Source organism: Aethalodelphis obliquidens, unplaced genomic scaffold (assembly GCF_003676395.1).
Source record: "Aethalodelphis obliquidens isolate GAN/ISIS:26980383/991018 unplaced genomic scaffold, ASM367639v1 scaffold87, whole genome shotgun sequence".
NCBI lineage: Eukaryota > Metazoa > Chordata > Mammalia > Artiodactyla > Delphinidae > Aethalodelphis > Aethalodelphis obliquidens.
Genome location: NW_020838031.1, coordinates 3,294,827 through 3,310,123, shown reverse-complemented (window position 1 = coordinate 3,310,123; position 15,297 = coordinate 3,294,827). Strand labels below are relative to the sequence as shown.

Genomic DNA, 15,297 nt, shown 5'->3' with positions numbered 1-15,297 from the left:
TTCTTAGGAAACATGAAAACAATCTTGTGATCTCCCCGGACACTTTTCAACATCTTAATCTACTTACTTTTTATAAAAAGAGAAAAGCTCTGGGAGATGTCTGTACGGCACCTGCTTCTTCTGTTACAGGGTTCAGAGGACTCCTTTTTTGTGTTTTTCTTTGTTAATTTATTGTAGAAATTGGCTAGCCTTTTTCTTTGCTTTCACCAAATTCTGATATAATAAAGAATCCAGACGTGCCATGGAGTCTGTAATGAAGAAGTTACCATCCCTACCTGTGCAGTTTATCCTCAAGCATTTCCATGTACTTCATAGTATTCACCTTCACACTGGTTTCTGCAAAACAAAAATCCAAAATTGATGCAACTGGAGTCAGAGATTGAACAAAACCCAGAACTGCTCAACTAAAAGCCCAAACCCGAAGGATCACAGTTGAGCCGCTAGTAATGATAACATCCTATGTTTGGAAAACACTCGAATCCATTGGACGGCTTGCCTGGAGGGATGTGTTGGAAGGGGTCTGAGGCCTCCAGGCACTGCCGGAGTCAGAGCCGGGGATCGAGGGTATGATGCCTTTCACTACGTGTTTTCAAAGGCAGCTTAACCGGTGTCTGGCGTGGATCCCGTTGTGCTCTGTGCCCCTCACCTTTCCCACCTGGTAGCCAAAGGCTTGGGAGTTTGGGAAAGAGTGAGAGAGAGAAGAACACGCCATCCTGTGGTTTAACCAGAGAACCTCACCAATGCTAGCTGAGGATTACAGACCCTTCCGTTGAAAAACAAACAGGAACCGGATGCAGCCAGTGAGCTGACATCAACTACTCAGCTCCCAAAGCCGTGAGATCAGCTTCTACTAGAGGTAAACTCAGTGCCTCATAACCACCAAACACTGAAGGAATAGATGACTCTTATGGCCCAATGGGTCAAAGAAGCACTTTGCTAATGTAGAAGAGATCTGGTACCTTTGGGACAAGCTCTGACACCCTCTGTTTCCTCCTCCTGTGAGGGGTGAAAGTGCCTTGGTCTGCAGGTGATCCCCGAACGAGATGTGACTTCCAGCCCCAGAAGAGCGGCCGGCAGAGACGCCTCTGGAGGATGGTGGCGGTAACCTATTGATGTTGTTCCCTTTCTGTCCTCACCGGTATTACGGCCATTGTGATATTTACCATTCTTTTTATTCCAACCTTCATTCTCAAAGGTAATTTGTGCTGAAGGGCTCATGAACACCCAAAAGTTGGGGTACATGGAAAGCATGCTGCCTGGCTCTCAGCCCTGAGTGTCCGCCTGGGGGACACTCAGGACCCCACCTTGGTCAACATGTATGCGTGGGGTGAGGGACAGGGGCTGTATTGGAAACTGGAAAAAGTACCTTGAAATTCCTCATCAAGAAACCAAATATTCCCAGGAACTACAGTACTTCATTGATCCCATTTTGGGAAATACTGCTCTAAGAATACAAAAGCCAAACTGATGACCTTTCCGATGGGGGAAAACACACCTTATCAATGAATCAGTAAGACTACTATTAAAAGGCTATGATTAAACTGATTATTCTGCTTCAGTTGGAGTCACATGAAGTTATTTAATAAGGCATTGTAATTAATTTTCAAGAATAATTAAGCTACTCTTAATCCACACTCTCAGACCACTCTGTTTTGTTTTCATCAGAACATTTACCACTACCTGTTTCTTTTTTGTTTATATGTTTTTTATTGTCTATTTATTCCCACTACAAGGTAAGCTCCGTAAGAACTGGGATGCTGTCGGTCTTACTCAATGCTGTACCTCCAGTACTTTGAATAGCATTTGTCTGTACTAGTTTCTCAACAAATGTTGACAGAATACTTGAATAAATCTAGTACTTTTCTCTTTGTTAAAAAAAAAAAAAAAGAAAAGAAAAGAAACCAAATATTTAGATGGAAATGACAACAAAAGTTCTGGTTAATTCGTTGATGGTAGTTAAAACAGAGATACATACAGTGAAAGGAACTGTTGAAGTTGATCTCTTATTGATCTGTGCTTGCCTGAGCTACAAGTTAAGGTGTGCTAAGTTTTTTCTCCAAATAAATCCGTTAAGTATGTGTTGTCAGCTCCTACTATGAGTCAGGTCGTGTGCCAGCATGGGGATTTAGTCACGGGGATGTGGTCCTTCTGAGCAGAGATCTCACTGGTTCACCTGGAATAAGTACTGAAGACTCAGAATATCCCAACCAGACATGCTGTTTCACAACATCAAGAGAAGGGGGTCAGAGTGGGGCTGCAGAGTGCTCAGGGCAGGCTTCGTTGAGAAGGTGACATTGAGTAAAAGCATGGAGACGGCGGGGAGAGCATGTAAGCAGCACGCCGGGAAGGGCAGAGACGCAGACCGGCCAGCCAGGGCAGGAGTCTGCCTGAGTGTCTCACCAACATGTGGCCAGAGCAGAACGTTCCCTGGGGAGAAGCGATGAGGGCAGAGAAACAGCTCAGGTCCAATCACGCAGGCCACTGCAGCAGACTCTATTTCCAAACACGGCCACAGTAATATTGCTGGCCCCACACGCTCTTCCAGAACTTGGCCACTGTCCATCAAACAGGGAAACCTATTTCCCTCCCCTTGAACCTGAACAGGCTAGGACTGTTCCCCCAGCTGCGCGTGGCAGAAGGATGCTGTTTAACTTCTGAGGCTAGGGTCCAGCTCCTGCCTGGCTCCTCCTCCCGGGAACCCAGCCCCCATGCCGTGGGGAAGCCCAAGCCACACGAGAGGCTGTGTGGAGCTGTTCTGGCTCCCGGCCGCCGGGGCAAAGGGCTCAGCCTACAGCCCGCATTTTTTTTTTTTTTTTGGCCGCAACATTTTATTCAGTTAAGCAGGCTCACAGAGCAGGAGAGAAACGCCAGCTGCAGGGGGAAGGTCCTGCAGATCCATGCCCTGCATCCCCTCAGAGAAGGAGGTGGGGTCCTGGGGACAGCTCCCTCCGTCCATCTGTCCCTCTGTCCAGAGTCCCAGGGAGTGGGTGCCCCCGGGCAGGGAGTAGTTACTGGGAGGTAGGGTAGGAAGAGGGTGGCTGGCTCCCTGCCGCTCCCAGCAGAGTCAACCCTGCCATGGCTGCTGCTGGGCCTCCACTAGACCCCGGGCGGGGCTGTGGACCCAGAAGCCCAGCACGCGGCTGGGGACAGGTGGGAGGCAGTGTTGGGAGCGCACGCCACCAGGAATTGCTTTTTTAAAAGTATAAAGTGTTTTGGGAAAAAAAAGGAGAAACATCTATATAAAAATTTCTTCACATATATAATCCTGAAGAAGGTACAAGGTAAGACCCAGTGCTAGGGGCGTGCTCAGATATGCAGAGTGAGTGTGTGTGTGTGTGTGTGCAGACGTGTGAGTGAGCGAGCTTTCAGATGATTTGGGCCTTTCAGTCTGAGGGACCCGGACATCATGGAAGGGAGACAAGCCATCCCTGCTACTCTCTGTCGAAACCCCTGACTCACAGAATTTGTGCACATAATAAATGGTTGTAAGTCATTAAGTTGTGGGGTAAGTAGTTCTACAGCTGTAGTAACTGGAAAGCCATCTCGGGATTTGGGGTGTTCTGAGTGAAATGGGAAAGCACTGCATAAGAATGGCAAGCAATTGGCTCATGGCTGCTGTGTTGAGACCAGACTGTAGGAGGAGGTGAGGTGATGGGGACCGAGACCAGGGCGTCAGCAGAGGCGGCGATATGAGGCAGATTTTAGGTATACGTTAAACAATAGAAACAACAGGAGTTCCTGACGGATTGCATGTGCATGTGTGAAAAGGGGCCACGTCGAGAATGACCACAAGGTTTTTGCCCTGAGCCACCGAAGTAAAAACAGAGTCGCCATCAACCGAGAAGGGAAGATGGCGGTGAAACCCGTTTGGGGAGACAAGCAGGACTTTAATTTTGGATTGAAATTTGCTAAGAAAGTAGAACTCTAATGTCCCCCGCCCCCCGCCAAAAAAAAAAGATAAATACGTGAAGTGATGGATGTGTTAATTAACCTGATGAGGGGAAACTCTCCACCGTGTGTATCACACATCACGATCACGTTGTACACTTTATCTCACAACGCTATTTGTCAATTATACCTCAATAAAGCTGGAGAAAATAAAAGCAATCGAAAAACTTAAAAAGAGTCCAATTTTGGATACGATAAATTTAGGTTTATTAGACATCCAGCAGGACTCGCAAGTATAGAGTTGGATATATGAGTCGAGAGAAGCTCTGGACTGTAGACGGACACTCAGAAGACCCTGGCGACTGAAGCAAGGAGACGAGATGTCATCACGCAGGGAGTGAGAGTAACTTAAGAAGCCCTTGGTGATCCCATATAACTATGATTATGTTGTGATAGCACTTTTCATGCAAGGGACAAAAATTCACAGCACCTCCCTTGAGGACAAGACAGCCATATTCTCGTGTTTAAAATAATCCAGAGGTACACCTTATGAATGATTTTGTTAAGAAATCGGACACCAAGTACTTGAGTCATCTAAGCACTTGACGCTCCAGTTAGTAACCTGCTAGACCCACAAGGAACATCTTGCCCACTGGCCAGGAGGCTGCCATCTGCAGAGGATGCTGTGTTGATTGCCTTCGCTGGATCCTGACTCATCTCCCAGGCCAGTCTTTGCTCACATATTCCTGGGTTGACTCATAACCTTCCAGAGAGACCCAGACCATAGATGGGGAGTTTAGGTTTTTAACTTCCTAAGAGCTATGCAACTTCCTAAGAGATACGCCCACAGAGGAGACACTGACTGAGAACAGAGCTCATCCTTTCTTCCCTTACCACCAGCCCTCCTCTTCCCTCCTTTCTCCAGCATCTTAGAGCAGGGACCCAGGGAATGGCAGTGGTGGTGAGGCAAGATTCCAAGAACCAAGGATGGTACCGAGGGAAGCTGAGTACTAAAGGGAAAAGGAGACCAGGGGTCACCGGGCATCTTGATGTGGAAAAGGCAGGAACACTTCCCCTCCTCCCCACATGCTAAGAGAATCTGATATCCAGAATCGGGCCAAAATATCAGAATGGACTTCATATAGTTTTATGAATCCAATTAAACAAGAACTGATTGATCATTAAACACAGCAAAACTGCAAAAACATTTATTGGAGTGCATGGCACAGACACAAATCAACGTTACAGGAATGGAACCTGGGTCCCACTTCATGCGAGACACTACGCTAGGCACTATTTAAGTATAATAGAGATACGGCCTCAAGGAGCCCAGAGAGCGCTGTAGGGCCAGATGCTAACATTGATTTCTCCTGGGAGTGCACAGCAACATTTTCCGTAAGTCTTCATCATAAGTGATGATCCAAAAGTAACCCTATGAGTCTAATGAGAAAAAAAAATTACCAAGCTACCCAGCAATAGCCTTTTCAGGATAAACTAGGAAGGTAGGAGAATGTTAAGTAGAAGCAGGTCTAACTAGGTTTCATTGCATGAGCTCCTTTGTTTGCATAATAAAAGGACAGCAGTATTTGTCATGATAATAGTACAGGGAATGAGTGACACCCAGGCAGCCTTGCCTTCGGATTGAATGAAGCAGTGATTCCAAAGAAGTTCAGCCCCGCCTCAATTAACAAGGCAGCGTCATGAGATCGGTACAGTAGGATCTCAAATTTGAAAATGGAAGCTGAAGGGACCTCATCAGTTTAGCATCAATCACAAATTTTGTCTAACGTTAGCCATTTTATTGACGTTTTTCTAAGATAACCTAAGTACCAAGTGAGGTCTGACCTCGTTTTATGAAAATAAGTCAGCAGATTTCAAAGGTAGATTTAGACAAGATGAACACCCATTAGTGAAATCTTCCAGAAGGAAGACGTGAAAGACAAAGGAGAAATTTTAGAATTCTGAGAAACGTTTGAACATCTGAAGTATTATTCTTCCTCTTGAGTTAACGGAAGGACTTCTGTTTACCTGGGTAATTAAACCACACAGGAGATGAAGTAGTAAAGCGGCACTAACGAAGAGCCAGGTAGGCCAACATGGAAAAAATGGACTTGCAGTTGCATTGTCTTAGTAGGTGGGATGGAACAAAATTGTGTGACCTTGAAGTCCGGCAGAATCTGTTACAGGAGGTGCTACACAACTCAAATCTTACACTGAAGATGGAAATACCAGCCTGAACCCTTGCTGCTACCAAAGTGATCTTGACTGTCACACTGGAAACCCAATATGCAGAAATACTTGATATCAAGTTAATGACGTCAATCTAGTTAACATTCGATTGAGCACTTCCTACGCGTCAGGTACTGTTCAAAACATCTGCTCTAAATGCCACACAATAATAGTACCTATGAAGCAGTTATTATCATCCCCATTTTGCAGTTAGAAAAACAAAGGGGCAGTGAGGATCATTCTAGCTCACACAGCTAGTGAGGGACAGTCCCAGGGCCCCCACCGTTAGAGAACACAACCGCAATTTTAAATAACAGGAGTGAGGAAATGCACACTGAACAAACACATGTGAAACTTCAGCCACCAGCAAAATGAAGCAGGTGTTCAAAGAGAATCAGCTCAGGAGAGGCCAAAGACTGCTGTAAAAAGTCAGAGTTACAAGGAGCACCGGCCATTACAAAACAGCCACCAACAAATGGAAACCTAATAGCATGTAAACTGTGGGGAAGAATACCGCTAACATGGCAGCATAAAATACATTACCATTGTGTAATATATTTATATCATCTATCTGCTGACATATCAGCATAAGATACATTACCACTGTGTAATATATTTATATCATATATCTGCTGACATATCAGCATAAGATACATTACCACTGTGTAATATATTTGTATCATATATCACATATATACGTGTGTACATATACGTATACGTGTGTGTGTATCTATATATATATTGTATAGGCCAAGGTGATTTCAAAGTAGTTTGCAATGAGAAAATAATTACTAATTTTCCCAGGCTTACATTCAGGTTGGGTCATTCCTCCCAATAATAAGATGTCAAATTCATGTGGTTTTACAAGGTTTTTGTTTGCCTCTATGGAGTTGTTCACAGCATTCTTCTGCCATCACTATGTGTAGCGGTCATTTACATAGAACTCTCGAGAGAGAGATCCTGAATTAAACAGGATATAATCCTTCCTAGGCTTTAGACTTGTCACTGCATATCCGCTGGGGTTGGAACCAAACGAACACACCATCACTAGATTAGCAACGGACTCACTTCTCATCGGCAGGACATCATTCCGTGTGGTGTTGTCAGTTCTCTCTGATGTTGGTAAGAGATTTGCAGAGAGAAGAAGAATGATCAGATATGGGTCCTACAGAGCTAATAAACACTAACGAAGAGCAGGCGTCTCTTTGGGGTTGTATCTGACTCTCATTCTTACATCTATCTAATGTTTCTGAAATGCCCACCACGTGCTAGGCTCTGCATTAGGTACTGCGGCTTCAGACATGAACGTGATGCTGCCCTTCGCCTGGAGAAAACCAGGTTTGGTGACAGTCACACAAATAGGTAACTAATAAAAGCAATGAGTTTGGTCCGATGCTAGAAACGTAAAGCAGGGGTCACTCTGGGAGCATCGCGGAAGGAGATTCAGCCCAGCTTGAGGGGATGAAGCATGAGTCCCAGCGGAAGTGACTGAGCAGAGATCTTCAAGGATTTTCCACGCTGGCTGAAGCCGGAAGAGGCGTGTGTAATCCAAAACATCAATGGCACATAAAATAAGATTTGCGTTTTAGAATATCAGGCATTTAACGCCACAGCATTCTACCTTCCCAATAATTTCTGAATCATTTTTCCCTAAGCTTACACGTAGATTACTCGCTGTAGCGCATGATTCCACACCAAGGGAAGATGAGGTGGGCTATAGGAGATGGGCAGGTCCAAATGTCCCAAGGCACGGGCTCTAAGCCTCCATCACCACGGTCACGGCGACTCTCGGAAGTGGAAGTAGAGATTCACAATTCGTCCAGATTTTCTCCTCCGGGCAAGGTGAGTGGGGCTGTCCCGTTACGGTAACTTCAAAGGCAGAGAGTGGGAAAGCCTTTTCAGAAGTGGAGCACATCCTAACATGACTCAGTTGTCCCTGAAGAAAGTAAAAGCAATTATTCTTGGCTGTGTTGATGTTTATGCCACTGCTTCCTACCGTTCTGTGCTGTGTGACGGTGTCTGGCCGCAGCTGCCCCGCCAGAAGCCCTGCCCTGTCGCCCTTGAACCCAGAGTGCATCTCAGGGACTTAGCCCGGACCCTCATGCCAGTAGAAACCATGCCTGCTTAGATGGGAAGAAATCGTGGGCAGGAAGAAAGGGAGGAGAGTGAGGAAGGAAGCTCCCCGAGGTTTAAAAACATTAACTAGATAGTGAGCGCTTGCTCTACGTAACAGATATAGCCCCACTTCCAATTTGACCTGCTGTGCTTATCCCCAGTTAATTGGGTATCATCTGATACAGTAATTCTCACTTTCCCTGTTCAAACCTGCCTCTACATGCAATCTCCCCGTGCCCTTGAAGCACACAGCCTATAAATCAGCACCATTCAATGACAAAAAGAAAACCAAGGGCACACGGTATGGAAAGCTAGGCGGAAAAAAGCTAACACCGTCAGTTCCGCGCAGCCTCCCTCTGCAGCTCCCCTCACTCACACACCCTCGCCAGCCACACGCTCCCACTGATTTCCCAGCTTTCCCCGCTGACGGCAGGCCTTCGGTCTGCTTTCTTGCTTCCTAGCACGTAGCCTTGAAAGAGCTGTGACCTGGAGACCCGTTTACAATATTTTGTAAGTTGCTTAAAATGTCTATTTACTAGTTTTGCCTGGGAGTGTCCATCTGAGACTATACACTCACGTTCCGTGATTCCTTCTCCTCCCTTCCCTCAAAGACACGCACACCTCACACATGCCCACGTGATTTACTTCTCTTCGTCCTTTTCAAAAGGCAGACAAGGAATAGAATTGGGGACTTTATTTTTAAAGTGGAACACTATTTTCTTAAACAACTAGTATTAAAAATAGTTTAAGCCCAAATCCACACTTGATCTTTTTTAATTTTTATTTTATATCGGAGTATGGCTGATTTACGATGTTGTGTTAGTTTCAGGTGCACAGCAAAGTGATTTCAGTTATACTTTCTCAGATTCTTTTCCCATTTAGGTTATGACAGAATACTGAGCAGAGTTCCCTGTGCTCTATGGTAGGTCCTTGTTGATTATCTAGTTTATATATAGTTGTGTGTATAGGCCAATCCCAAACTCCCAATTTATCCCTCGCCCCGACCTGGATCTTCTAAAGTTAAGGAGAGTGAGCTCACACTGGCTGCCGGTGTGATGCTTTCAGTTGTGTACGTTATTATGAGAATTATCTCTAATTCTCATGGTAACTCCCTAAGTCCCTTTTGAGGATAAGGAGACAGGCTGAAGGAAGTTCATTCCAGGAGTAAATAAAAAATAAAGGTTCATTTGGTTTTATTCCAGAGTCTATGTTTTTTCAAATGCGCAATACTGCTGCCCAATTGTTAGGGAACATAACTTAGGAATTTCACTGAAGGAAATCCACATTTCACAGAAGGAAAGAATTTACTTTTGCCTCTAAAGCAGAGGCTTTACATCCATTAAAGGCCTGAAACTGGAATCTATTTGACACAAAACCATCCTAGTCTGACGGTCTGTCTGAGCTATTGCCCTTGGAAGAGAGATCCCGGAGCGTGGGTGGGGAAACTCAGATTGTGCTCCAGGGCAAGGACTGGCCTGTGTTAAGCTGATCAGATCCCCGACGACACGGTGTATCCCAGGTTGAAGATGCCCTGCTGCACCGTCTTGGGACATAACTTGCGCCTGGCAGGTTGTGGCAGGGTGGCGCCGGGGAGGGAGAGAGGAAGATTTTAACATCAACCTCTCCGCTTACGTGAATCACACCCACGTCCCCCTCCTCCGGCACAGGGGCTCCCTGCCCGACACCCTTCCCTCTGGGGGCCCATCATCCTCAACCCAGCCCCCTGCTAGCAGGTCCTAGCCCTCACCTGCTTCTCAGCAGTCTGCCGTCTACTGAGGGCACACGGATGGGAACAGTCAAGCTCCCTGTCCCGGAGTTTCCAACGCTGCACTGAGTGAAGAGGCCCTTCCCTTTCCAGGGCCCAGAATGAGGGCTGCAGCCACCGCAGCCAGGCTTCAGTCGCAGCGGGAGGATGAAGGTGACACTCAGAGGTCAGCAGAGGAGGGACAAAGGGGAGGGAGTCCTGACAGCTCCTGAGGCCCCCTCCACCTCCAGGAGGTGACCTGGGCCAATACAGACCCTCCTACTGTTCCTGGAATATCCTCCTCACATGTTTCTGCCTTTCTGCCCACCGAGACGCTCCCTGCTTCCCACGTGTTCTCTCCCTTTCCGGACTCCTACACACATGCCCCACCTTCCTATAGCCTTCAAGCTCATTTCGGGCACTGCTATCCTCTCTGCCGGAATCATGGACGTTATGTCCTTTGAACCCTTAGCGCCCGGCACGATCATGGGCCCAGAGAAGGTGCCCAGCGCCTCAGGCACCAGGTCCCAGGGGCCAGGGCTGTGCCAGCCTTGACGGAAGCCACAGGGAGGAAGACACGTGTATGTTCTCAAGGAATCGACAGCCTGATGAGACAGAAATCAGAACAGATTCTCAGGATGCCGAGTAACTGAGGTCATCAAGCAGTGAGTTACCGGAGAGTGGAGGACACACGAATGCAACCCAGCCTGAAAAGGAGAGAGGGGGCCGCTTGGGCTCCCTGGAGCTGAGAAGGATGTGAATACAGGGCTATACTTCAGTCTCTAGTACAAACAAAGCAACGCATGTGGAAGAGGAGAGGGGGTGTGTGATAGGGATAAAATAAAGAGGGAAGATTCCCAAACTCCCATCTTTGGCACTAAGCCATTCACAAGGCCACCAGCATCACAGACCGTCGGCATCCTGCCCATCCCTGCTGCAGGTATTGACCTGCTGGGCACCCAAACAGTGCAAATCCAGATGAAATCCATTTACACATGGACTACACAGACGTTCCCAACCTCTTACAGGCTGGGACAAAGTCCAAAAGTGAACTGGCTTTTTTTTTTTCCTAGATAAGGGCCAGACAGGGGCCAGCACTACACCTGAGGTGGAAAACTTGGAATCTGGTTCCACGTGAGGCTCCGAGCGCGGAGTGTGCCCATCCAATCAGTGCGTGTCACTCAGCCCCAGGGTCCAGCTCCCAGCCTCCCAGCCTCTCCCCGTGAGGGCAGGTGGACTCAGGCATATCAGTAAGACACCCCAAGAAGACCAGGTACCTGTGACTCTAAGATGCAGTGAAAGGTAATGATTATTCTGATAAGTCTTCTACGTGTGCTTTGGAAAGACTCTACCTACAGTTTTTTTATTGCCTTATTTTCTCAAGCCTTTTGCAGAAGAAGTGGGTTTTCAGTTGGCTCTGAGATTCCACCCCGAACACATGTGCACAGGGTGCCCACGTCCAGGACCGTGCATCACTCCCACATGGCCGCACAATGGGGCCACACGTGGCTGGGCACCTCTTGCTTACAGGCCAAGTTTTGTCAGAGGCCAAACGCCAAACCCACGTGCCTGTCCTCTCCTTCCACACTCAGACGATGCATAGGCGACAAAACAAATAGGTTTTAAAAATCAACAGAGAAAAAATATGAATCTTTGCATACCTGCTTCATCAGGACAAACACATGCCAGGTGAGAAAGGACCAGGCAATATGAAATCTCACAGGAAAACAGCCCGTATGAAGCCTCTTACTTCTGCCTGAAGCAACTCATCCTCCCAAACTCTTGAATCCAAGATTGTATCATGACGCATGCAAGAGCGCCACCTGCATGTTCCCACAACATGCCCAGCGTCTGGAGGAGGCCGCCTCTCCTTCCAGGAGGGAGGTCAGGGCAGTGCAGGCGAGCCTCACCACAGAGGAGTGGCCAGAGCTAGGACACGCAAGCTGGACTGTCCACACGCTTGTATGCGAGGAGCTCATGGGGGCAGATGACAGAGGTGGGCAAAGACGAGGGGGCTGGGGGCTGTGGCCAACTCTCCCTCCCCTCTGCTTTCCAGTACGGGATTCAAGGGATCCGAGAATTCCAAACTCCCACCTGGTCTCCTAGCCATCAGAGTTATATCTGTCAAGTGTATTAATCATATTTTTTATTTTCTGCATTTTAAGATGCTTTGACACCTGACCCTTGCTGACCCTGGAGGGACTGCCCCTCCCAGGGCTGGCCAGTTCCTAGAGACAGAATACAACTCACCTGAGAGCAAGCCTCTTATATGCAAACCAGACACGCCCAACTATCTCTTCTGTCACTCTCCAGGCCACTCCCCCCCTGCCCTAATCACCCAGGGCCAGGTACCAGACAGCTAGGAACAGCCCCTATGCCCCAGAGCCCCGAAATGATTCGAACCAGCCAGTCTGACTGACCCTGCCCATCCCTTCTCAGGGAAACCACAGTAAAGGCTATTGTCCGCATCTCCCCCTCCCTCTGCCTCCCAACAGACCTTGGTGCTTCCCCCTGCGGCCCTCCCGTGACACGGTGTGCCCCCTTCTCTTGGGAGCTGTCTTCTCCATAGCAGAGGTCTCCTGATCTGCTGGCCTCACCATACCTGAATAATGATAAAACCTACCTTTTAAACCTCAAGTTAAGACAATGGAACACGCTGTATTTAGCAACTCACTAGACTGACTCACAACTTAAACATCTAGATCTACAGTATCTGCGCCCGTGCTGTGTCTCTGCCCCAGCCCCGCACGTATTAGCGATAAGCCTGCTCTCACCAGCACTGCAGTTAATTCTGTAACGGACGAGGGGAAAGAAGGAGATAGGCTTTACCAGCCACAAACACAACATTGTGAAAGAGCTGGATTTCAGCCTTAGCAGGACGGCCGACGGGGAATGCAATCCTCGATCGCCCAGAGCCTGGGCAAGAACGTGTGTTCTGAGACGCCCAGCCGGCACCTTCCTGGGGCAGCATCTGCACAGAGACAGTGCAGGGGGCTCAGCACAGGGGTAGTGAGTTGGGGGCTGGGAACGCCCACCCTCTGTGGCCCCAACGTGGTGCCCTGAACCAAGGTTTGGCACATCTGGCTACTGCATTTTCCACGTCCACGCAGTAGAGCTGGAAGGCAGAGGAGGCGGAGTGCAGAACTCAGATGGAGACCACGAGTTCTCCCTGCTCCAGGCCACTGTACTGGGCCCCAGCTCCCCCTCTTCACACGGGCCCTTCTCACTGGAGAGAGAGCCCACAAAAAGCGGCTTAACACGCTGCGTTGGCTTCTCTTTGCCCTTGCAACAAAACACAAACCCTCCGCGGCGCCTGCAAACCCTCCAGATAGCGCTCTATCCGCATTGTGTCCACTCACCCCCTCCACCCACGTCTGGCCTCACCGACACACTGGGCTCTTTCCTCGTCCTCGCCTGGCGTGCTCCTCCCCTGCACCCCCTGCAGGGGTGGTTTTCTTTTCCTTTAAGCCTCAGCCTAAATGTCACTGCCTTAGAGGCGCTCCCCCTACAGCCATTGGCTATCTGCCCCCTGGGTTTTTTTCCTTCTGATCCCAGACTGTTGCCTCTGTAGGCCTTAGAGCTTCTCTCCTGTAATTATTTTATTTATGGGTTCATTCACATGTTGTTTTCCATTTTCAATTTTCTGTCCCTCCCATTAGAATTCAAGTTCAGGAGGACAGCACCCCACAGTGGGTTCCCGCTACGTGTTTGTTTTTGGGTTTTGGTGTTTTTGGCTGTGTTGGGTCTTGCTTGTCGCTCACGGGCTTTTCTCTAGTTGCTGCGTGAAGGGGCTACTCTTTGTCGCGGTGCGCGGGCTTCTCGTTGTCATGGCTTCTCTCGTTGCAGAGCACGGGCTCTAGGCAGCCAGGCTTCAGTAGTTGTGGCACGCGGGCTCAGTAGTTGCAGCACGCGGGCTCTAGAGCGCAGGCTCAGCAGCTGTGGCACATGGGCTTACTTGCTCCGTGGCATGTGGGATCTTCCCAGACGAGGGCTCGAACCCGTGTGCCCTGCACTGGCAGGCGGATTCTTAACCACTGCGCCACCAGGGAAGTCCGCTGTGTGTTCGTTAGTTAGATTATGTATTCACTCTATTACAAAGTGTGTCTGATTTCATGTTCCTGACCTTGCTGCTGAGTCCCACTCTTGCCCTGTAAAGCCGAGAAGGGCACGTGGGGAAACATCCTGGTTATGAGCACAGGCGCTGGGCGTTCGGCATCCCTGGGGAAAGCTGGAAAGCCGGCTGTGTGCCGGGCGTTAGGAGACACTGGTGCCTTACACACTGGACTTGAGTGTCAACACGCAGCACCGCCCGGCTGCAAGGAATCTCTAACTCACACCCCAGGTGTGCAGAGCGGCCGCAGCTAGAAATCTATGTGAAATCGGAAGGTTTGGTACCATCTCCTAACCCGAGAGCAGGGATTCAGGACTGTGGGTGAAGAAGGGCCCCCCAACCACCAACCTGTTCACAAGGATGCCTAAGAGAGCAGCGTTTGTAAACTGGGGCCACAGGCCCCCTGCTAATGCTCTCATCTTCATCTGCTCCCACCCGCTGTCTGCAGTGGGCACGGTGGAAACGGGAGCGTGTTGACTGGGAAGCAGAAGACAGAAGGTCAAAACTCCTTCCAGGACTCAGGGTGCAAGCCCGCCACGGCCCCTTGTCACAGTTGAGAACGTAATGCAGCAAATGTTGAGGCCGACTCTGATTTTCAGTCTTTGTATTTGGGGCAAAGCTAAGTGTGAAAATGAAAGGTACTAAAACAAAGTGCAACAACACCTCTAACAGCTTCTGAGGGCCTCCCTCCCACGCACACCCTGAAGAGCACAAGATCCATGAGAATTTAAAAATAGCCTAACATGGGTTTCAAATAGAGTAAACGAAATGAGTCCAATTTTCTATGCCTTTCATTTTAAATTATGCGCCGTCTAGAAGCAGACGATGCGAGTGAGGCGGATGGGACATTCAAAATCTAATTTTCAAAAACTGGGTCCTAAGGCAGAACGGTGAAAACGCATTTACACCTATAATTGCGCCTGCAAGTCAATCCCAGCTGAGCGAGTGGCCCTTTGGCTGGCGAGGGCGCCTGGCCTGGGCTCACGCAGCCTCAGGAAGCCAATTCACAGGCTCGCAGGTACCTACTGAGCCCCTGCTAGGTGCCAGCTGGTGTGCTAGGTGCTGAAGGAGACCCCGCTCTCCAGCCCCGTGCCTCAAGAACGTGGTGAACTAGCAAGAGGGTCGCACAGGTAAAGGGGTCTTTACAGCACATGGGGAGAGGCCGGGACAGACTAGCTGGTGAGCGAAAGGCAAGCACTTCACTTGGTGA

General features: G+C 48.8%; 1 protein-coding gene across 1 annotated transcript in view; it reads right to left on the bottom strand.

Annotated features, from left to right (window-relative positions):
• The window catches only part of DISC1 (DISC1 scaffold protein), a 349,681-nt gene that overhangs the window by 72,460 nt on the left and 261,924 nt on the right, over positions 1–15,297 (bottom strand). Inside the window, exon 10 of the mRNA XM_027094035.1 lies at positions 276–336. Coding sequence (XP_026949836.1) covers positions 276–336 — 61 coding nt within the window. The remainder of the gene's footprint in view (positions 1–275; positions 337–15,297) is intronic.